The following is a 23,296-nucleotide window of genomic DNA, read 5'->3' as shown; positions in this document are numbered from 1 at the left end:
CGTTTAGCAGCAACTGGTGGTTGTTGTTGTTGTTTGAGAGAGTGAGTGTGTGAGAGAGAGAGTGTGAGAGAGAGAGTGTGAGAGAGTGTGAGAAAGAGTGTGAGAGAGAGTGTGAGAGGGAGAGTGAGAGGGAGAGTGTGAGAGAGAGTGTGAGAGAGTGTGAGAGAGTGTGAGAGAGAGTGTGAGAGAGAGAGTGTGAGAGAGAGTGTGAGAGAGAGCGTGTGAGTAAGAGAGAGTGAGAGAGAGAGTGTGAGAGAGAGCGTGTGAGTAAGAGAGAGTGAGAGAGTGTGAGAGAGAGAGAGAGTGTGAAGATCCATGGGTGACCGCGCGACAAGGTGTGACTCTGTGACGCATTGTGACTCTGTGACGCATTGTGACTCTGTGACGCATTGTGACTCTGTGACGCATTGTTACTCTGCGACACGGTGTGACTCTGTGACGCATTGTGACTCTGTGACGCGGTGTGACTCGGTGACGAGGTGTGACCCTGCCAGACGGTGTGACGCTCACCAGCCTGCGTGGCGATCACCGTGATGTTGAAGACCTCGGTGGACTCGCGATCGAGAGGCCGAGCGACAGTGAGGACGCCCGTCAGGGGGTCCACGTCGAAGTGACGGTCGACGTCCGTGTTGCGATCGATCGAGTAGCTGCACACACGAACACACACACACCAACACAAACACACCGACACAAACACACACACACACACACCGACACAAACACACACACCGACACAAATACACACACACACCGACACGAACACACACACACCAACACAAACACACACACCGACACATACACACACACACCGACACAAATACACACACACACCGACACGAACACACACACCGACACGAACACACACACCGACACGAACACACACACACCGACACGAACACACACACACACCGACACGAACACACACACACACACCGACACACACACACATACCGACACAAACACACACACAAGGGGGAGACATAAATCAGTATATCAGCTCTCTAACCCTTCCAGAACTGCATTTAAAATGTAACAACAACAACATAATCGCCAATAACTTTGCACGTGGCTTTTAAAAGATAGAAAAAAACCCGGATATAGTTGGCGACGTTTCGGATAATGCCCCTTCTTCATGGCACATCGAAATGTCAAACGATCATCGGTTGCTGACGGGCGGCTAAGTGCTGCGTCATATCCACGTCGACGCACCCAGCAGATGCGTGACAGCGGGTGTTATTAAATATGAATAGCAAACACTTCATCACAACCGGGAGTACAAACACAGCAATCATCGTTACCCTACCGACGGCAGGCTAATGCCAACCCCGTGGAGGAGGAGGAGGAGGAGGAGGGAGGGAGGGGTCATTCTTGCGGTCTATCGTGAGCGCTCACCTGGTTACGAGAGCAACTACAGCATCAACTCGACAGACTTAAGATAGTCTAATCGCTGCCACCATCTCGGCCTCACCGTGGCGATATGTAACCACCTCGCCCGGTACGCACGAGGTCGTGGGTTCGATCCCAAACCTGACGCCTGCTGTATATATTTGGAGTTTTGCGTGTTCAATCTCTCTCCGACGTAGTCGCGTGGATTTTACTCCGGGTCCTCTGGGGATTTTCCCCGCCACATCTGGAATGAACATCACGCGTTCAGAGTATTTGGCTGCTACAAATGTTCACGTGATGATACGCTACTTAATTGGGCTATCATTCGCGAGCAGGTCCCTTCTGAACAAGAGCTACATAGCTCAGAGGGGCCGTTACCAGGTAAAAACATTTTTTTTATGTTATAGGAGTCTAAGCACTGTTAGCGAGACAGTTGGTGGTCAACACCACGCCCGGCCGCCTTTGTCTCCCCAGTGGCGATGTTCGCACACTGCACTCGGTACTCATTTGAGGCTGAGTCGAACTAGGGGAAGCCCAGGACCGGTTCGGATAATCGTCACCGGTGCTGGTGGTCGTGAGCGGCGATCGAACACGGGTGGCCAAGTTCGTAGCGCGGTGCGCTAACCACTACGCCACCGCTCCCCACACATAGAAACTACCAAATATATATATTTTTTATTTTACAGGGTAAGGCCCACTGATCTATATCGCTATTTTTCAGAAGCGACCTGGCCACAAATGACAGCTCAACAAAGTAGCTTATCAGGTGGAATTATATAAATACTCTAAAACGCATGTTTCTCGATGTGGAAGGAAAACCCGGAGGACCCGGAGAAAAATCCACGCGACCACGGGCAGAGTGAGAGAGAGAGAGAGAGACACACACACACAAACTCCAAATATACAGCAGCAGGCGTCAGGGTCGCGATCGAACCCACGTCCTCCTGCATACCGGGCGAGGTAGATAACATCTCCTAGCCCACCCTGATGATGATGAGAGAGAAAGACACGCAAACTCCAAATATACAGCAGCAGCAGCAGGTGTCAGGGTCGGGATTGAACCCACGACCTCCTGTATACCAGGCGAGGTAGTTAACATCTCCTAGCCACCCTGATGATGATGAGAGAGAGACACGCAAACTCCAAATATAGGGTCGTGATCGAACCCACGACGTCCTGCATACCAGCCGACGTGGTTAACATCTCATAGCCACCGTGGCGCCTTAGACGTGTACGCACGCGCGCGCGTACCACCACGGACGCACGCGCGCGCACAGACGCACATCGAAGAGGTGCGGTGGGGGAGGGCGGTGTGGAACTGCCATCAAAGCGAGGTTCGCCGAGATGCTGTTGTGGGACAGCCTCCCAGTATCTGCCTAATTAATCGGAATGCGGCTACACTTGCTGGAGCAATTTGTCGCTGCGGGCTTGAGAAATGGCCACGGGAGCACCAGCGGGAGAGCGGTGGGGGGGACGAGGGAGCGTGGCTGGGGAGAGATAAATGGTAGAGGGAGAGAGAGGGAATCAAGCTGCGGTAACCGTGGGGGTTCGTGTGCTACGTGTTCAGCAATTACACAACACACGCTACGTGTTATAACATATACACTACACGCTACGTGTTATAACCTGTACACTACACGCTACGTGTTATAACCTGGACACTACACGCTACACTAGACGCTACGTGTTATAACCTGTACACTACACGCTACGTGTTATAACCTGTACACAACACACGCTACGTGTTATAACCTGTACACTACACACGATACGTGTTATAACATATACACTACACGCTACGTGTTATACCATATACACTACACGCTACGTGTTATAACATATACACTACACACTACGTGTTATAACATATACACTACACACTACGTGTTATAACATATACACTACACGCTACGTGTTATAACCTGTACACTAGACACGCTACGTGTTATAACCTGGACACAACACACGCTAAGTGTTATAACCTGTACACAACACACGCTACGTGTTATAACCTGTACACAACACACGCTACGTGTTATAACCTGTACACTACACACGCTACGTGTTATAACCTGTACACAACACACGCTACTTGTTATAACCTGTACACAACACACGCTACGTGTTATAACCTGTACACAACACACGCTACGTGTTATAACATGTACACTACACACGCTACGTGTTATAACCTGTACACAACACACGCTACGTGTTATAACCTGTACACAACACACGCTAAGTGTTATAACCTGTACACAACACACGCTACGTGTTATAACCTGTACACAACACACGCTACGTGTTATAACCTGTACACTACACACGCTACGTGTTATAACCTGTACACAACACACGCTACGTGTTATAACCTGTACACAACACACGCTACGTGTTATAACATATACACTACACACGCTAAGTGTTATAACCTGTACAAAACACACGCTACATGTTATAACATATACACTACACGCTACGTGTTATAACATATACACAACACACGCTACGTGTTATAACCTGTACACAACACACGCTACGTGTTATAACATACACACAACACACGCTACGTGTTATAACCTGTACACAACACACGCTACGTGTTATAACCTGTACACAACACACTCTACGTGTTATAACCTGTACACAACACACGCTACGTGTTATAACCTGTACACAACACACGCTACGTGTTATAACCTGTACACAACACACTACGTGTTATAACCTGTACACAACACACGCTACGTGTTATAACATATACACTACACGCTACGTGTTATAACCTGTACACTACACGCTACGTGTTATAACCTGTACACTACACACGCTACGTGTTATAACATATACACTACACGCTACGTGTTATAACCTGTACACAACACACGCTACGTGTTATAACCTGTACACAACACACGCTACGTTTTATAACCTGTACACAACACGCTACGTGTTATAACCTGTACACAACACACGCTACGTGTTATAACCTGTACACAACACACGCTACGTGTTATAACCTGTACACAACACACGCTACGTGTTATAACCTGTACACAACACACGCTACGTGTTATAACCTGTACACAACACACGCTACGTGTTATAACCTGTACACAACACACGCTACGTGTTATAACCTGTACACAACACACGCTACGTGTTATAACCTGTACACAACACACACTACGTGTTATAATCTGTACACAACACACGCTACGTGTTATAACCTGTACACTACACGCTACGTGTTATAACCTGTACACTACACACGCTACGTGTTATAACCTGCACACAACACACGCTAAGTGTTATAACCTGTACACAACACACGCTACGTGTTATAACCTGGACACTACACGCTACGTATTATAACCTGGACACTACACGGTACGTGTTATAACCTGTACACTACACACGCTACGTGTTATAACCTGTACACTACACACGCTACGTGTTATAACATATACACTACACGCTACGTGTTATAACCTGGACACTACACGCTACGTGTTATAACCTGTACACAACACACGCTACGTGTTATAATCTGTACACTACACGTTACGTGTTATAACCTGGACACTACACGCTACGTGTTATAACCTGGACACTACACGCTACGTGTTATAACCTGAACACTACACGCTACGTGTTATAACCTGGACACTACACGCTACGTGTTATAATCTGGACACTACACGCTACGTGTTATAACCTGGACACTACACGCTACGTGTTATAACCTGTACACAACACCCGCTACGTGTTATAACATATACACTACACGCTACGTGTTATAACCTGGACACTACACGCTACGTGTTATAACCTGTACACAACACACGCTACGTGTTATAACATATACACTACACGCTACGTGTTATAACCTGGACACTACACGCTACGTGTTATAACCTGGACACTACACGCTACGTGTTATAACCTGTACACAACACACGCTACGTGTTATAACCTGGACACTACACGCTACGTATTATAACCTGGACACTACACGCTACGTGTTATAACCTGTACACTACACACGCTACGTGTTATAACCTGTACACTACACACGCTACGTGTTATAACATATACACTACACGCTACGTGTTATAACCTGGACACTACACGCTACGTGTTATAACCTGTACACAACACACGCTACGTGTTATAATCTGTACACTACACGTTACGTGTTATAACCTGGACACTACACGCTACGTGTTATAACCTGGACACTACACGCTACGTGTTATAACCTGGACACTACACGCTACGTGTTATAACCTGGACACTACACGCTACGTGTTATAACCTGGACACTACACGCTACGTGTTATAACCTGTACACAACACCCGCTACGTGTTATAACATATACACTACACGCTACGTGTTATAACCTGGACACTACACGCTACGTGTTATAACCTGTACACAACACACGCTACGTGTTATAACATATACACTACACGCTACGTGTTATAACCTGGACACTACACGCTACGTGTTATAACCTGGACACTACACGCTACGTGTTATAACCTATACACTACACGCTACGTGTTACAATCTGTACACTACACGCTACGTGTTTTAACATATACACTACTCGCTACGTGTTATAACCTGGACACTACACGCTACGTGTTATAACCTGGACACTACACAATACGTGTTATAACCTGGACACTACACGATACGTGTTATAACCTGGACACTACACGCTACGTGTTATAACATATACACTGGATTGGTGGGTGAGTGGGTTGGTGGGTGAGTGGGCTGGTGGGTGAGTGGGCTGGTGGGAGAGTGGGTTGGTGGGAGAGTGGGTTGGTGGGTGAGTGGGTTGGTTGGTGAGTGGGCTGGTGGGAGAGTGGGTTGGTGGGAGAGTGGGTTGGTGGGTTGGTGGGTGAGTGGAGTGAATCGGTGAGATAAGTTCACGGGAACAGTCGTCATGGTAGTAGCGACATGAGAATGATTGGGTGGGTGGGTGGGTGGCATTGATATCGTTCGGAAACGAATGATCTATCATGTCAATGATGTTCCAGTTGGATTCCATTGCTGCAGTGATGGGTATTAGTGCAGAGGTGGCCTTGGTGGCGGAGAGATCAGAGACGCCGAGCCACGTCTCAGCCGAAGCACTATAGAGTTGACACGGGTGTCCAGGTGAAGCACGGACACCAACGACTCGCATAGAGACCCATAGACACACAAAGACACCCATAGACTCACATAGGTTGGTGGGAGAGTGGGTTGGTGGGTGAGTGGGTTGGTTGGTGAGTGGGCTGGTGGGAGAGTGGGTTGGTGGGAGAGTGGGTTGGTGGGTTGGTGGGTGAGTGGAGTGAATCGGTGAGATAAGTTCACGGGAACAGTCGTCATGGTAGTAGCGACATGAGAATGATTGGGTGGGTGGGTGGGTGGCATTGATATCGTTCGGAAACGAATGATCTATCATGTCAATGATGTTCCAGTTGGATTCCATTGCTGCAGTGATGGGTATTAGTGCAGAGGTGGCCTTGGTGGCGGAGAGATCAGAGACGCCGAGCCACGTCTCAGCCGAAGCACTATAGAGTTGACACGGGTGTCCAGGTGAAGCACGGACACCAACGACTCGCATAGAGACCCATAGACACACAAAGACACCCATAGACTCACATAGAGACCCACAAACTTCTTGAGACCCACAGACTCACAAAGACACCCATAGACTCGCATAGAGACCCATAGACTCATTTAGGGCCCCACAAACTTCTTGAGACCCATAGACTCACAAAGACACCCATAGACTCACATAGAGACCCATAGACTCATAAAGGGCCCCACAAACTTCTTGAGACCCATAGACTCACAAAGACACCCATAGACTCGCATAGAGACACAGATACTTGTGTATAAATCCATAGACTTGAATATAGACCCATATACTCGAATAGAGACCCACAAACTTGTCAAGACCCATAGACTCACAAAGACGCCAATAGACTCACATAGAGACCCAGAGACTTGCATAGAGACCCATAGAGTCGTATAGAGACCCATATACTCGCAAAGACACCCATAGATTTCACACAGAGACCCATAGCGGCAGTGACCTGTCTGTGCGCTGGGAAGGAGGGTCATTCCACGAAACGGCGTGTATTATACATTTTAGAGCCACAGAATAAGGCGTACGCCTTTTGGCGTCATCTGGTCGAGCACCAATTGGGTCGAGGCTCAAAAGAAAGCCGTCCCTTGGTGTGGACCAATCAGTTTCAAGGACAATGCATATGTTATCATAGTATGTTTTTTGTTTGCATTTTGACTGCAGGTATTGTGGTTAATGCAGACATGAATCCTCGTAAAAAGGTTTCAGTTTTGTTGTCAGAAAAAAAGGGGAAAAACCCTATTATTACATTTTGGTACTGGCAAAGGAGGTCTAATGATCTTGTTGTTATTGTTGTTGTTAATTGTGTTTGCGCACCGCCGCCATAATATTGCTTGGCGGAGTCATCCCCTTTTGAAGTGGAGGCGAGACCCATCTCTCCTCTCATCTCCTCATGTCGGTGATGTGGAGCGAGTCATTTTCGAACGCTGGGGAGCCGGACAAGCCCCTCTCTGTACCAGCGTGGACGGCACCCTCCTCATGTTCACCTTCTGAAGCGCTCGCTCGTCAACGTGGCGTGCGAGATTACCACGACCACCACCACGTGACTTTTCTTTTGTGTAGTGCGCGGTGCATTTAGAGCCACAGCGCGTGGATTTACAGCGTGTATTTGTGTTGCTGGTGACTTTGTGTATTTCATATCGGAATCGCCTCCAGTGCTGTTGCTGCTGGCGGCAATAAAAGTTGTTTAAAAGTCAAAAGTCCCCGCTCTCTCTCCGCTCTCTCTCCGCTCTCTCTCCTTTCTCTCTCCGCTCTCTCTCCGCACTCTCTCCTTTCTCTCTCTCCGCTCACCGCACGGGTCGGGCCGCTGCGTCGGGGTCCAGGGCCGTGACCGTGCCGAGGGGGTGCCGTGGCCCCTGGCTCTCGGCCACCTCGAACTCGTAGGCGGCCGGGGAGAAGACGGGGCCCTCGTCCGCGTCCTCCACGCTCACGAGGATGCGCGCGGAGCCCGCCAGAGGCACCGCCGCCGTGGAGCCACCGCTGCCCGAGCTGCCGCCTCCCGCCACCGGGTTCCACGCTTCCACGGTGAGCGTGTAGGCGTGCTTGCGCTCGTAGTCGAGCGGCTGTGGGTGGGTCGGTGGGTGGTGACGGTGGGCAGGAGTAGGTGGTGGTGGTGGGGAGGAGTAGGTGGTGGTGGGGAGGAGTAGGTGGTGGTGGGGAGGAGTAGGTGGTGGTGGGGAGGAGTAGGTGGAGCGGGTGGGTTGTGGTGGTGATGGTGGGAAGGAGATGGTTGTGGTGAGAGAAGGTGGTGGTGGTGGTGGGGAGGAGCAGGTGGAGCGTGTGGGTTGTGGTGGTGATGGTGGGAAGGAGATGGTTGTGGTGAGAGAAGGTGGTGGTGGTGGGGAGGAGTAGGTGGTGGTGGGGAGGAGCAGGTGGAGCGGGTGGGTTGTGGTGGTGATGGTGGGAAGGAGATGGTTGTGGTGAGAGACGGTGGTGGTAGTGGAAGTGGTGGTGGATAGGAGGTGGTGGTGATGATGGAGAGGAGGTGGAGCGGGGTGGTGGTAGTGGTGTGGAGGTGGTGGTGGGAACATGTGGTGGTGTGGACGATGGTGGTTTTGATGGTTTAACGGTGGTTGTTGATGTTTCGGGGTGGTTGATGTTGTTGGTGGTTGGCAGTGGTTGGTGATGGACATGAGTTGGTGGTAAGTGGGGACAGAAAATAGCAACACAAAATATTCATAAACAACATCATCATCATCACTGTCACCATCATGATCGCAATGATTATCAGCACCACCATACTTTACCATCACCGTAATTATCAGCATTACCGTCATCATCATCAGCACCACTGTCTTTTACCACCCTCATCATCATCGACCTATCGCCCTTGTCTAATCATGTCACCTTGTCCTAGCAGCCAACATCCCTTGCTGCCTCCTTGCCCTACAAACACCTTCCCTCCCTCTTCTCCCTCTTGCCTTCTCTCCTCCTCCCCTCTCCCCTCCCCTCTTCCTCCCCCCGCCTATCCCTCCCATATCCTGCGGCACAGCAACGCTGCAACACTTTGAATCCTCTACACCCGTCATTAAATATTAGCGCGTGGCATTTCCATATTGGCGTGAGAAACGCGACTTGGGAGTGCGTGGGGATTTTTTTTTTTTGTTGGGGCGTGGGGAGTGAGGTGGGGGTTATCGGGCCATGATGATGCCTGAAGGAGAGCCCAGTTGTTGTGCGTCTAGTTAACGAAGGGGGGGGGGGGAGGAGCAGGGTAATTAACATCAAAGGCTTTAGTGAGCGTCTTCGATACACGGGGCTCACTCGGGAGAGAGAGGGAGAGAGGGAGCTTGCGGTGGTGGAGTGGTTCGAGAATAGAGGTCATCAAGGGTCATGTGTGGTTACAGCTGTGGAGAGGAGATGCACGCGGTTGTGTGCGTGTGTACGTGTGGAGCGGTGTCACATTGGTTAGCGCTCTGAACTCGGCGACCCGAGTTTGAGTCCTCACTCACGGCCACCGACACGCCGGTGGCAAATGAATTGAACCGGTCCTAGGCCACCGCCTTAGGTCGTCTCAGCCTCAAATTATTACCTGGTGTGGTGTGCAAACATTACCACTGGGGATACAAAGGCGGACGGGCATGGTGTTGGCCACCCACCCCCTCGTGTGCCGTGTCGGCCTTCGTAGGTGCTCGCTACCAGCACTTGCCACGACAGTCTGTTAACTCTGTACGGGCAAATCGTTGTCTTTGTTCACATACAAAGGCAAAGATCACCCACATAGCCTTGACATACTGTTGGAGGCAAGTGCTGTTAGCACATTTTTTAGAAGTGGAGAGCGGTAGCGTCGTAGCGGCTGGCATGACTCACAGTTCGATTACCCGGTCACGGCCACCAACACCAGTGACGAGCATCTGAACCGGTCCTAGGTCATCCCCTAGGTCTACTCAGCCTTAAATGAGTACCAGGTGTGCTGTGTAATAATTTGTCACTGATAGGGCAAACGCGGGCCCCGGTGTGTTCCTCGCCGCTCCCGGCCACCTGATTTATGAATTAGGCGCGCATTAAATCACGTTTGTCTATATGCATGCAGGAATGCATCGATATTTCTTGTAACCGTTTGACCACGTGCGTTCACGCACAAACTGCAAAGATACGACGCGTAGCCTTTCCCAGGCTGTTGGGGCAAGCGCTTTGAGATTGTTCGGCTGCTACGTATATATTCCACGTGGTAAGGCCACTTCGTTGAGCTATCAATTTGTGGCCAGGTCGCTTTTGAAAAAGATCTCTGTAGCTCAGTGGGCCCTACCTGGTGAAATAAGCAGATATGTATGTAGGTGATTTGTCTACCTTTCCTATACTTTACACTCCTATCGTGTTTTCGTATTGTTTGTTGTTCTAACTTTCTGACCCTAGAGTCCTTACTGGACATCTGTGAAAAATCGCTTCATAGCTCGTCGAATTCCTCGAGTAAAAATACAGATTCTACTGTTGGCGGGCTCCGATGAAATGCTGGTGCAGCACACGAGAACACACACACAGCACTCACTCACTCACTGGCATGTATATGTACGCGACAAACAAAAACAAACATCCCCCGCAGAGCTGAACAGACTGTTGGGACAAGTGTTGTTAGCGAGCAGCACCAATGTAAGCGACGAACACGTATACACATTTATGCAGTCTGCATGCATTCATTCACACATCACGCACACACATTTCCAACATCATCAGCTACATCCTCATTATTTACGTCAGCATCACCGCCATCACCACCATCGCAAGGACAATCATCACCACCTCCATTAACTACACCACCACCACCACCACCTAATACATTACGTTTCACTCTCGATTTATAGTGCTAATTAAAAAATATAATATAGTTTAAGACCCTGGCGTCTTTCCCAAGTCGTAATTTGTTAAATATAATTAAACCATTATTTATAACACAGTGAGAGCCAACGGAATCAAGAAACGTATTTTATTTCGATGCAAGGGACATACAGGGGATAGAGTAGGAGGGGGGAGATGAGGAGGAGGGGTGGTGGAGGGAGGAGAGAGCAGGGGGTGCGAGGATGGATGAGGGGTGGGAGACGAAGAGATGGTGGTGGAGGAAGGAGAGAGCAGGGGTAGGTGGAGGGAGGATGGAGGAGGGGGTGGGAGACGAGGAGGAGTTGGAGGGAGGATGGAGGAGGGGGGATGCTTATTTGATAATTGATTTAGTGGTGGATTAACATCTAACTCTGATCTTTCCTCTCGTTGCACACAAAGCGTCATGGACACACAAATCTTCATTCACAAATCAAGTTTCTGAAGTGGGAGTGGGTCGGCTGGTCCAGAGGTCAGAGGCGGAGAGCCGGCACTCGCGAGGCCTAGGTTCTAATTCGGGTGTCATCCGCTCAACCACAGCGATTTAAAAGTGTAGTGAATTGATGACCACAGCCCGGTCATCAATAACTGCCATAGAGGAGACCCATAGACTCACTTAGAGATCCACAGACTCACATAGAGATCAACAGACTCGCATAGACATTCATCGACTCAAACAGAGCACCATAATCGCGCATAAAGATCAACAGGCTCACAAAGAGACCCGCAGACTCGCAGAGAGAACCAGAGACTCGCATAGAGATTCATAGATTTACATAAACACGTGCACAGACGTATCGATCACCATGTACTCATTCAAGGCTGAATGGACCTAGGGGATGCCCCGGAACGGTTCAGATAATCGTCAGCAATGTTGGTGGCTGTGAGCGGGAATCGAACTCGGGTAGCCGGGATCGTAGGAGCAGCGCGCTAACCGCTGCACCACCGCTCCAAAAGACAAAGAACTCCCTCGAGCCTCAGTAGACTGAGTGAGGCAATCGCCGTTCGCGAGCACCGATGAAGAACGAAATGGCACACGAGGGGGGGGCGGGGGTGGGGGCGAGGGGACAGGGGTGGGGGGGACACCGCACCCGATAGCCTAACCCCAACATGCGCACACACACAAACAACATTATCCAAAGGTCAACTCCACAAAAGCCTCAATCACCCTCAATTTAGTCTCGTAATTAAATTATCATCGATTCGGGGGGTGGGACTCCTCAAAGATCCACAAAGCGGTCGCTCATTTCTCTACTTACCTTCCACCCCCCCCCCCCCCCCCGCAGTGATAATTCCAGTTTGGAAAATGTCTCTTGAATTGACATAGGTTGTAATGAGCGTTGTGCGCGCGCGTGTTTCTCTGTGTGTGCGTGGAGCGGGGGTGCAGTGGTTAGCGCGTTGTGTCTGCGTGGAGTGGGGGTGCAGTGGTTAGCGCGTTGTGTCTGCGTGGAGTGGGGGTGCAGTGGTTAGCGTGTTGTGTGTATGGAGTGGGGGTGCAGTGGTTAGCGTGTTGTGTGTATGGAGTGGTGTGCAGTGGTTAGCGCGTTGTGTCTGCGTGGAGCGGGGGTGCAGTGGTTAGCGTGTTGTGTGTATGGAGTGGGGGTGCAGTGGTTAGCGCGTTGTGTGTGTGTGGAGCGGGGGTGCAGTGGTTAGCGCGTTGTGTCTGCGTGGAGCGGGGGTGCAGTGGTTAGCGCGTTGTGGGTGCGTGTTGTGGGGGTGCATTGGTTAGCGCGTTGTGTGTGTGTATGGAGTGGTGTGCAGTGGTTAGCGCGTTGTGTGTATGGAGTGGGGTGCAGTGGTTAGCGCGTTGTGTGTATGGAGTGGTGTGCAGTGGTTAGCGCGTTGTGTGTGTGTATGGAGTGGTGTGCAGTGGTTAGCGCGTTGTGTGTATGGAGTGGTGTGCAGTGGTTAGCGCGTTGTGTGTGTATGGAGTGGTGTGCAGTGGTTAGCGCGTTGTGTGTATGGAGTGGTGTGCAGTGGTTAGCGCGTTGTGTGTGCGTGGAGCGGGGGTGCAGTGGTTAGCGCGTTGTGTGTGTGTATGGAGTGGTGTGCAGTGGTTAGCGCGTTGTGTCTGCGTGGAGTGGGGGGTGCAGTGGTTAGCGCGTTGTGTGTGTGTATGGAGTGGTGTGCAGTGGTTAGCGCGTTGTGTGTATGGAGCGGGGGTGCAGTGGTTAGCGCTACGCTGCGCAAAAACCTGAACCCGGCAGCGACCCGAGGTCGATTCCCGCTCACGGCTGAAACCCAATGCCAGCGACGATTATTTGAACCGATCCTCGGGCCCTCCCCTAGGTTGCCTCAGCCGAAACATCGCTGCTGGGGAGACAATGGGCGGCCGGGCGTGGTGTGCTGGCCACGTCACTCCCGTCGTGTGCCCGTGCCGGCCTTCACGGGTGCTACTCGCTAACAGCACTTGCCCCAACAGTCTGTCGAGGCAATGCGGGAGTTCTTTGTCTTTGTTTAAGCGGGTAGGCTCGTGAAGGAGGAGGCTCGTGAAGGAGGAGGCTCGTGAAGGAGGAGGCTCGTGAAGGAGGAGGCTCGCGAAGGAGGAGGCTCGCGAAGGAGGAGGCTCGTGAAGGATGAGGCTCGTGAAGGAGGAGGCTCGTGAAGGATAAGGCTTCTGAAGGAGGAGGCTCGCGAAGGAGGAGGCTCGTGAAGGAGGAGGCTCGTGAAGGAGGAGGCTCGTGAAGGAGGAGGCTCGTGAAGGAGGAGGCTCTTGAAGGAGGAGGCTCGTGAAGGAGGAGGCTCGTGAAGGAGGAGGCTCGTGAAGGAGGAGGCTCGTGAAGGATGAGGCTCGTGAAGGATGAGGCTCGTGAAGGAGGAGGCACGTGAAGGAGGAGGCTCGTGAAGGAGGAGGCTCGTGAAGGATGAGGCTCGTGAAGGAGGAGGCTCGCGAAGGAGGAGGCTCGCGAAGGAGGAGGCTCGTGAAGGATGAGGCTCGTGAAGGAGGAGGCTCGTGAAGGATAAGGCTTCTGAAGGAGGAGGCTCGCGAAGGAGGAGGCTCGTGAAGGAGGAGGCTCGTGAAGGAGGAGGCTCGTGAAGGAGGAGGCTCGTGAAGGAGGAGGCTCTTGAAGGAGGAGGCTCGTGAAGGAGGAGGCTCGTGAAGGAGGAGGCTCGTGAAGGAGGAGGCTCGTGAAGGATGAGGCTCGTGAAGGAGGAGGCTCGTGAAGGATGAGGCTCGTGAAGGAGGAGGCTCGTGAAGGAGGAGGCTCGTGAAGGAGGAGGCACGTGATGGAGGAGGCTCGTGAAGGAGGAGGCTCGTGAAGGAGGAGGCTCGTGAAGGAGGAGGCTCGTGAAGGAGGAGGCTCGTGAAGGAGGAGGCTCGTGAAGGAGGAGGCTCGTGAAGGACTCTCTACTGGGCCGTTGGAGGCGGTCGCCCTCCAACGACTGCGGCGGGTAGAAGAGCGACGCTCACAACAGCGCGCGGAACGCCCGGTGGTTAAAGTGCGGCAAGTTCGCACAGTAGGGGGGGGGGGGCACAGGTGGTGCATCAGCCAGTCATCTCAGTCACTCGACCCATGGTACCTGCGTCTGCCCCGTGACCTCCTGCCAGCGAGCGTTCGACACATCACGTGGCCTTAAAGCGCACCTCGCCTGGCACAGGCGCCGTGGTGACGTCACCGTCACTTAGTGACGAGTGGCGGCTGTTGTTGTAAGTGGGGAGCGGTAGTGCAGTGGTTAGCGCTACGCACCGGGCAGAGAGCCGAGTTCGATTCCCGTTAACGGCCAACACCAGTGATGATTATCTGAACCGGGTCGACTCAGCCCCAAATGATAACCTGGTGCGATGTGTAAGCATCACCACCGGGGAGACAAAGGCGGCCGGGTGTGGTTCTAGCCAACCACCTCCTCTCATACAGTGCCAGCCTTCATAGGAGCTCGCTAACAGCACTCGCCCCAACAGTTTGTTGAGGCTATACGGGGGATCTGTGTCTTTTAAAGTATGTGATCCTGCAAGTAGAGCACACGGCCGCACGCAAACGATAATTTTTATATTTTTTTTCTGAGTTGCAATCGAAATTAATAATATAGTTATTTCCCCGTTCGCCGTATAACGTATCTAATAAACATGAAAGAAACATCAAAACTCCGCGTCCAAAGCGCCGCCTAAGTATCCCTCCTCCGTAAAGGTTAAACGAATTGCGACACACACACACACACCCCACACGAGTTTACACACAGCGAGTGAGAGGCAGGGAGAGAGATGGGGGTGGGAGGCGGGGGAGATGGGGGGGAAGGGGGGCGGGGTGGGGGGAAGGGGGGCGGGGTGGGGGGGAAGGGGGGGTGCGTTTTGGGGAGGGGAGGGGTGGCGGGGGTGCTGAATTCCAAGCGATTATCGACTTTTGCCCGGCAATTTGTTCGCTTCTTTCGAATTAACCTCGCTCAATTTTATTGTCCCGGCTCGCGCGCGGGCGCGCGGGCGCGTGGGCGCGCGCGCGGGAGGAACGAGTAAAAAAACACAACAATAATAACAATAATAATGATAACAATAATAATAATAATAACAGTAACGAGGTGTCGGGGAAAAACCGAGCGGAGCGAGTGCTCCGATTGCTCGTAACAGAGGCTCGGCGACTACGTTCCCTGGCTGCTCGTTAGGGCAATGCTGAGGGTGCCCCTCCAATACCACCCACACTCATCCTCCTCGTCGTCCTCCTCTTCCTCCTCCTTCACCCTGCACCACGTGTCCCACCCATCACATCCTCCTCCTCCTCCAAGTTGCTTACCCTATCATCCATATTCACCCTGCACCACGTGTCCCACCCATCACATCCTCCTCCAAGTTGCTTACCCTATCCTCCTCCTTCACCCTGCACCACGCGTCTCACCCATCACGTCCTCCTCCTCCTCCAAGTTGCTTACCCTATCGTCCTCCTCCACCCTGCATCACGTGTCTCACCCATCACAACCTCCTCCTCCAAGTTGCTTACCCTATCCTCCTCCTCCATCCTACACCACGTGACCCACTAATCGTCACCTTCAATTGCTACTCCCAACCGTCAAGTTTCTTACCCTATATCTTGCCATGAAAATACTACCATCCTTCGAATGCAAATGTATTCGAAGCACAGTAGCCTGACTTTAATTGGTCGGTGTATACCCAGCTGATGATCATCATCATTAGTATCATCATCAAAAGTAGCAGCAGCATCATCACCATCAACAGCAGAATCAACAAGCCCGTGACCATAATCATCAGCAGCAGCGATATCATCTCATACTAAAGCCACCATAATCATAGGATTGTAATATCATGAACAGCATCATCACCACACACATTCGTCAATCCCCGCCCGATCCATCAACCCCAGCAGCTGCTTAACCGCTCGCCGCACCAATAACATACGAACACCGCCAGTGCAGGTACCACTGAGATCATCTCTGGAACATTCCGCACCCACCCGCCCATCAACCTTCTCCCATGCCCCCCCCCCCCCTCGGCCCCCAACCCCAATAATATTCAGGTCATCCCAGTGGCTCTAAATCTACTGCACAAGCACAATAACAATGGGAGCACTCATCCCATTAACCCTGAACGCAGTCCACAGCCGCTGTAACCATCCGACGGCCGTTTAACCTCCATGAGCATGTAGAACCGTAAAATGAGCACAAGTCGGTTAACCTTGGTCACGTCAATAGCCATAGTGGCGTCCGTGCCCCCCACCCCCCTAATCAGTATTAACCCTGCCACCCCGAACAAGATTAACCCGTTCCCAGTACCGCCTGCTTCGCCGCGTGACTAAGCCGAGTTCATCTCTCGGAGTGATTCCGGCTCACGACGCGATGGTGGAGAAAGAGAGAGAGGCGTTGGTGCACATCGAGCCGTGTCGGGAGAGTGGTGGGAAATGTCACGTTCCCATGGCAGGGGGCCGAGTACATCCGCAAGACAGTTGCTGTTGCTGTTGTTGACTTCCCCCCTCAACCCCGGCCCCCCAAAAACGGTGCCAAATTCTATCGTTGATGGCGCTGAATCAACCACCACCACTCCCCTCCTCCTCCATCTCCCATCCCCGCCCCCCCCCTCCCCCAACAGAACCTGGAGTTGAACTCACAACCTTCCGAATGCGAGCCACTCGCTCTACACTGGCATACGAGGAATATGTACCGGAGTAGACGAATCGCCGCGGGCATAAGGGGATAGGTATACTGTATGGTGTGTGCCGGGGAATAGAACCATTTCTGGGGTGTCTCTGGTTTACGAGCGTGGGTGACACGTGGCTATAGTGACCACGGGTATTTTGGAGAGGTATGCTGAATGCTGTGTGCCGGGGCATCATGAAGATAACATTGATGCCCTTTTATTCACGGACACGTGCCGATATCAAAATTCCCGCCGGAGCAGAGAGATGCGCAAGCTGGGAATGGTACTTGGCGACAGCACGGAGGAGCACAGGAACGAGATGAATGTTCGTAGCGGGCACGTCGGAGACATCACCACATTTACCATTAAAAACTAATCTTTTTTTTTTCATTTTACGAGTTAAGTCCCACTGAGCTATATAGCTTTCTTCCAGAAGCGATCTCGCCATTACAAATGATGACTCAACAAAGTGGCGTATCATCATCATCATCACGTGGACATTTACAGCAGCCAAATACTCTGAACGAATGTTCATTTTAAATGTGGAGGGGAAAACCCGAGGAGCCGGAGAAAAATCCACGCGACGATGGGGAAAGAAAGAGACTTTAAATAAACAGCAGCAGGCGTCAGGCGTCGAGATTGAACCCACGATCTCCTGCGAACCAGGCGAGGCAGTTAACATCTCCGAGCCACCGTGCCCCACCGGAAGAAACTCAACCCCATTGTTGCTACTGAGACGCCCCTTCAGTGCGTGTAATGTACTCTGCGTCGCCTTTGAAGAGCCTGCGTGCGTGTGTGTGTGCGTGCGTTTTGTGTGTGTGTGTGTGCGTATGCGTGGAGCGGTGGTGTAGCGGTTAGAGCGCTGCGCTACAAAAGATCCCGGAGACCTGACTTCGATTCCCGCTCACGGTCAGTAGCGGTGACGATTATCTGAATCGGTTCTGGGCCTCGCCTAAGTCGAATCAGCCTCGAATTAGTAGCTGGTGCGGTGTGTAGACATCGCCACTCGGGATACAAAGGCGGTCGGGCGTGGTGCTAGCTTCCCACTCCATCGTGTGCCACACCGGCCCTCATTGGTGCTCGCTAACAGCACTTGCCCCCCACAGTCTGTTAAGGCTATAAGGTGAGCTTTGTTTTTTTGTCTTTGTGTGTATCCGTGTGCGCACACGTGTTCGTACGCATGTGTGTGTGTCTGCGTGCATGTGTGTGTGTGCGCGCGTGTGTGTGTGTCTGCGTGTGTGTGCACGTCTGTGTGGTGCTCGGAAGTCTTAATTGGCAATTAGCGAGGTCGGCATCTCTGGCTCGCGAGTTAATTAGCGGCAGGAATGATGTCTCGGAGAGGCGAGCGATAGTGGGGAGGAGTTGGATTTTCTTTTGTTGTATCAAAGCGGGAATCTCGGATCGCCAGGGCACCGTCACAAGCCAAGTCTCAACACCGTCATCATTATTATCATCAACACCATCATCTGTGGCAGCCGATGATGCAGCAGCAACTTCATCAGCAGCAGTATAATCAGCATTGGTCTACTACAACGTAATATGAAATTGCATTGGGGAGGGGGTTGCTCCCGGTCACGTGGGTAGGGGGATTGAAGCCGCGCCTCTGATTAGCACGGATTAACACGGTTGGCTATGTACGGTGCGTAAGAAGCTCAACATACACACAACATGTATGTACACAAACTACTTTCGCACCGTATGTAGCCAACGGTGCTAATCGGAGGTGTAACGCCGATGTCGTGCGGACCGTTACGGAGGACCCGTACACTGGGTTCCCTGCAACTTTCACCGACGGTAGACCTCAGCGTCGACCTACGACGCGATGTTGCCAACAGACCTCTGACAGCACGATTGGATCCGTTTACCGACGCCACCTCCATTCACTCTCACGCCCCTTCACCATCACCACCAGCACCACTACCCCGCATCATTACCCCACGTCGTCATCACGCTTGCGTAATTACCCCGCGTCACCGTCACCACCCCGCGTCATCATCACACACCCCCCCCCCTCACCTGAGCGAGGGTCACGACCCCGTCCTGCGTGGAGGGGTCGGTGGCGATGGAGAAGGCCCCGGCCCTGTCCCCGGCCACGATGCGGTAGTCCACCCTCGCGTTGTCGCCCTCGTCCGCGTCCTGCGCCCGCACGCGCCCCACCGTCGTGCCCGGCACCGCCGCCTCGCTCACCGACGCGCGGTACGTGCCTGCGTGGGGTGGGGGGTAGGGCGGTGAACAAATTGTAAATAAATACGATTGTAATTTTTGGGGAGCACAACGCGAGTCTCGATATAGCCCCTTTCTCCATGTCTCTCCTTACCACTAACCCTTAACGCCAACCCTTTTAACCCGTCAAATATTAAACGTCTACCCCTCCGGCAGAGGACACAGGTGCAGCCCTGCAATTGCTCGCCGCTGGTGGAAGGCCCTCCAGCCAAGGAGGCATCTCGCGAGGTTACTTTTCCACGCTGGGGGGACGTCTCGAAAATACTATTGATAGTTTTTTTTTATTTGCTTATTTTTACCAGCTTGCTATCGCAATGACAGTTTGACAAAGTGGCTTAGCAGCATCACGTGGAGATGTAAAGCAGCCAATTAACTCTAAACGTGTGATGTTGATTCTAAATGTGGACGGGAAAAAAACGGAGGACCCCGGGAAAAATCCACGGGACCATGGAGAGAGAGAGAGACAGACACGCAAACTCCAAATACACAGCAGCAGGCGTCAGGGTCGAGATCGAACCTCCTGTATAACGGGCGAGGTAGTTAACATCTCCTAGCCACCGTGATGATGATGAGAGAGAGAGAGAGGGAGAGAGACACCGCAAACTCCAAATATACAGCAGCAGGCGTCAGGGTCGAGATCGAACCCACGCCCTCCTGCACACTAGGCGAGGTCGTTAACATCTCCTAGCCACCGTGATGATGATGAGAGACAGAGAGACACCGCAAACTCCAAATACAATGCGGGCGTCAAGGTCGAGATCGAACCCTTCGACCTCCTGCACACCAGGCGAGGCGGTTAACATCTCCTAGCCACCGTGGCGCCCCCCGCCACCCAACCCCCGGAAATAAACGTAACCCCCATAGTTCCAACTGGGGAGATGGGATCGAAAAGTCGATCGCATGACAAAAGTAACGGCGAACAAAGAGAGGAGACTTTTCAACGAGTGACCGACCGCCACTTTGGCGGCATAAACCAAATCGCTCGGCACGTATCGCGGACGGAACTCTGTGCCCCGCTTCCCGTCCAGATGCAGCAGCACCATCACCGGTAAGTTATTCGTTTCACCACCGGGCGCTTTTGTTGAATGGGGAATCGGCGTCGAAAGGAATGAATTGTGAGCGGAGCGAATAGCTTCGCGGTAGCGGAGTGCTTTGTTGTAAAGAAAAAAAATAAAAATTGCGATCGGAGGTTGCTGCTTCTTTTGAGTGGTGGCGCGGGCGGTTAGCACGCTACGCTACGAACCTGGAGACCCGGGTTTGATTCCCGCTCACGGCCACCAACACCGGTGATGATCATCTGAACCGGTCTTGGGCCTCCCCTAGATCAGCTGAGACTTAAATGAATACCTGGTGCGGTGTGTTAACATTGCCGCTGGGAAGACAAAGGCGGCCGGGCGTGGTTTTGGCCACCCACCCCTCGTTTGCTGTTTCGGCCTTCATAGGTGCTCCCTAACAGCACTTGCCCCAACAGTCTGTCATGTCTATACGGGGGATCTTTGTCTTCGGAGTTTGTATTTTCTCCCCCTGTTCTGCAAGTGGGCGTGTGAGTGCGTGGTGCTCGCTAACAGCACTTGGACCCAACGGGGGGGGGGGTCTTTGTCTCAGTGTGAAGTGTTGTATCCTCTCCCCCAGTTCTTGCATCGCTTTTCTCAGGGCTATCATCTTTGTTCCCATTGCCAAAATCCACAAACTACACACGCACGCGTGCGATGCAACTGGTATTTCATACCACTGCGACGATAGCCGTCGTGGAAGATTTCGGAGTACCCACACTTACCCCCACGGGACGCGATCTGGCCCATCGCTGAACTGTCGCTGATGGACCCATTTCCACCACTGAGTGGACAGAGGCTGCCAGGCTTGCGAGGGGGAGGCTGGTGACATTGAATAAACTTACCCCGTAGTTTTATCCAGCAGTGGATAGATACTGGAGCTCTCAATTGCATCAATGGCTACAATTGCATGTCCCCACCACAATCATCATCAGCATCATCGTCGGCAGCAGCTGCAGTCGATTTCACTGCTGGATGAGGTCCCCGGCAAATCAGCACCGTCTCTTACGATCTTGCGAGGCGTGTGACAATCCCCTGAGGGGCATCCGCGTGAGCTGTGATGGTCAGTGGAACTGGACCTGATGTCGGATTCCCGTTCAAAAAAAAATGTGAGGCTACGGATTTTTGTTTTGTATGTCCTTCTCAAACCCACCACCGCCTCTGGCTCGCCCATCGGCGTAAATGGGTTATGCTTGAAAAAAAAGTGTGTTCAACACTTCTGAGAATTTGCAACAACACCACCACAAGAAACGTGCCCTCCAGGCTCTGGAGACCACCTGGAGACGATTCCAGGCACGCGTTGACAACGATGGCGAACAAGTGGGGAGACCCCTGGAATTTTTGAAGCTATCAACATACATTTATTATCCGTTATTTTTCCATGAAAAATGTTGAAGCACCCCGTGTATATATATATATATCACAGTTAGTCGGAAGTTCGTGTGTGCTGGGAAAAACGTGTGGGTAACTCCCACGTCTCCCAAGACGTTCGGCCAACATTCCTTGCAGAGAGGGTTGCTCTCCCGTGCTCAGCGCTGCGTGGCGGCCCTTCTGCTTGCGGTAGAATCAAAATCCAGAATGAATAAAACAAACCCGGGATCAAAATCCGGAATCAAAAACGCGGAATCGTAACCCGGGATCAAAAACCCCGCAAAAAAACCGGAATCTAAACTCGGGATTAAAATAGGGAATAACACATTCCGGGATGGTAACCTGGAGTCAAAAATCAGGATCAAAACACGGAATCGAAACCCCCGGGGAGGGGGGGGGGGAAAGAATTCCGGAATCAAAACCCGGGATTAAATTAGAAAATAAATAAAATATTCCGGAATCGTTACCTGGAGTCAAAACCGAGGATCAAAACACGGAAGCAAAACCTCGTGAAAAAAAACCCGCAATCAAAACTCGGGATTAAAATAGGTAATAAAAAAAAAAATATTCCGGAATCGTAACCTGGAGTTAAAAAAAACCCAGGATCAAAACCCGGCATCAAAATCCAAACTCGTCACGACGGCTCCTCGGAGCGTTGGGACGTTGGGTGCCCCAAGACGTCTGGCTCCCAGCGTCCAGCGTCCAGCGTCCCGCGTTCACTTTACTGAGATGTGAGGATCGTGCGAAGATTTTTAATTGCTCCGTTGTGCAGGAGGCCGTGCTGGGCGAGGTGGGGGGCTAATGGAGTGGGGTTTGGGGGTGGGGGGTGTGAGAATACTGTGCGCGTTAAGACACTCGCATTGCTCTGTCGCCAGCTGCCTTCAGACTTTACAGCTCGCGATGCAAGAGCGGTTATGCGCGTGCCCTTCACGAGCCTCGCCCTCGTTCAAAGGTGCTAGTGGGCAGTGCCAGGCTTGGTGCACGCGTAGAGGCGGCTGGGAAATGGGATGCAATCGTAGGCAGCTGCCCTCCGGAAACGGCGGCGGAGCGGGCGGGGGGAGCGACGCTCACAACAACGAGCGGAGAGCCGGGCGGATAAGACGCAACGAGGTGGCACAGCGGGGGGGGGGGGGGGGGGGGGCACAGGTGGTGCATCTGTCAGTCATCTCGGTCAGTCAACCCACGGCATCTGTTCCGAAACCTCCTGCACCTAGCCTGATACAGTAGGG

At 52.2% G+C, this 23,296-nt stretch overlaps 1 protein-coding gene across 2 annotated transcripts in view; it reads right to left on the bottom strand.

Annotated features, from left to right (window-relative positions):
• LOC116952044 (cadherin-7-like) overlaps window positions 1-23,296 on the bottom strand; it is a 105,377-nt gene that overhangs the window by 22,942 nt on the left and 59,139 nt on the right. For both annotated transcript variants that reach the window (XM_032971049.2, XM_032971048.2), the window contains exons 7-9: window positions 19,438-19,625; window positions 8,325-8,596; window positions 511-647 (exon numbers count right to left, since the gene is read on the bottom strand). In XM_032971049.2, the coding sequence (XP_032826940.2) occupies window positions 511-647; window positions 8,325-8,596; window positions 19,438-19,625 (597 nt within the window). The remainder of the gene's footprint in view (window positions 1-510; window positions 648-8,324; window positions 8,597-19,437; window positions 19,626-23,296) is intronic.

Source organism: Petromyzon marinus, chromosome 45, assembly GCF_048934315.1.
Source record: "Petromyzon marinus isolate PM22_M1 ecotype Great Lakes invasive population chromosome 45, UKy_Petmar_22M1.pri1.0, whole genome shotgun sequence".
Lineage (NCBI taxonomy): Eukaryota > Metazoa > Chordata > Hyperoartia > Petromyzontiformes > Petromyzontidae > Petromyzon > Petromyzon marinus.
Note: the sequence above shows the minus strand (reverse complement) of the source record. Positions and strands in the feature narration are given on the sequence as shown.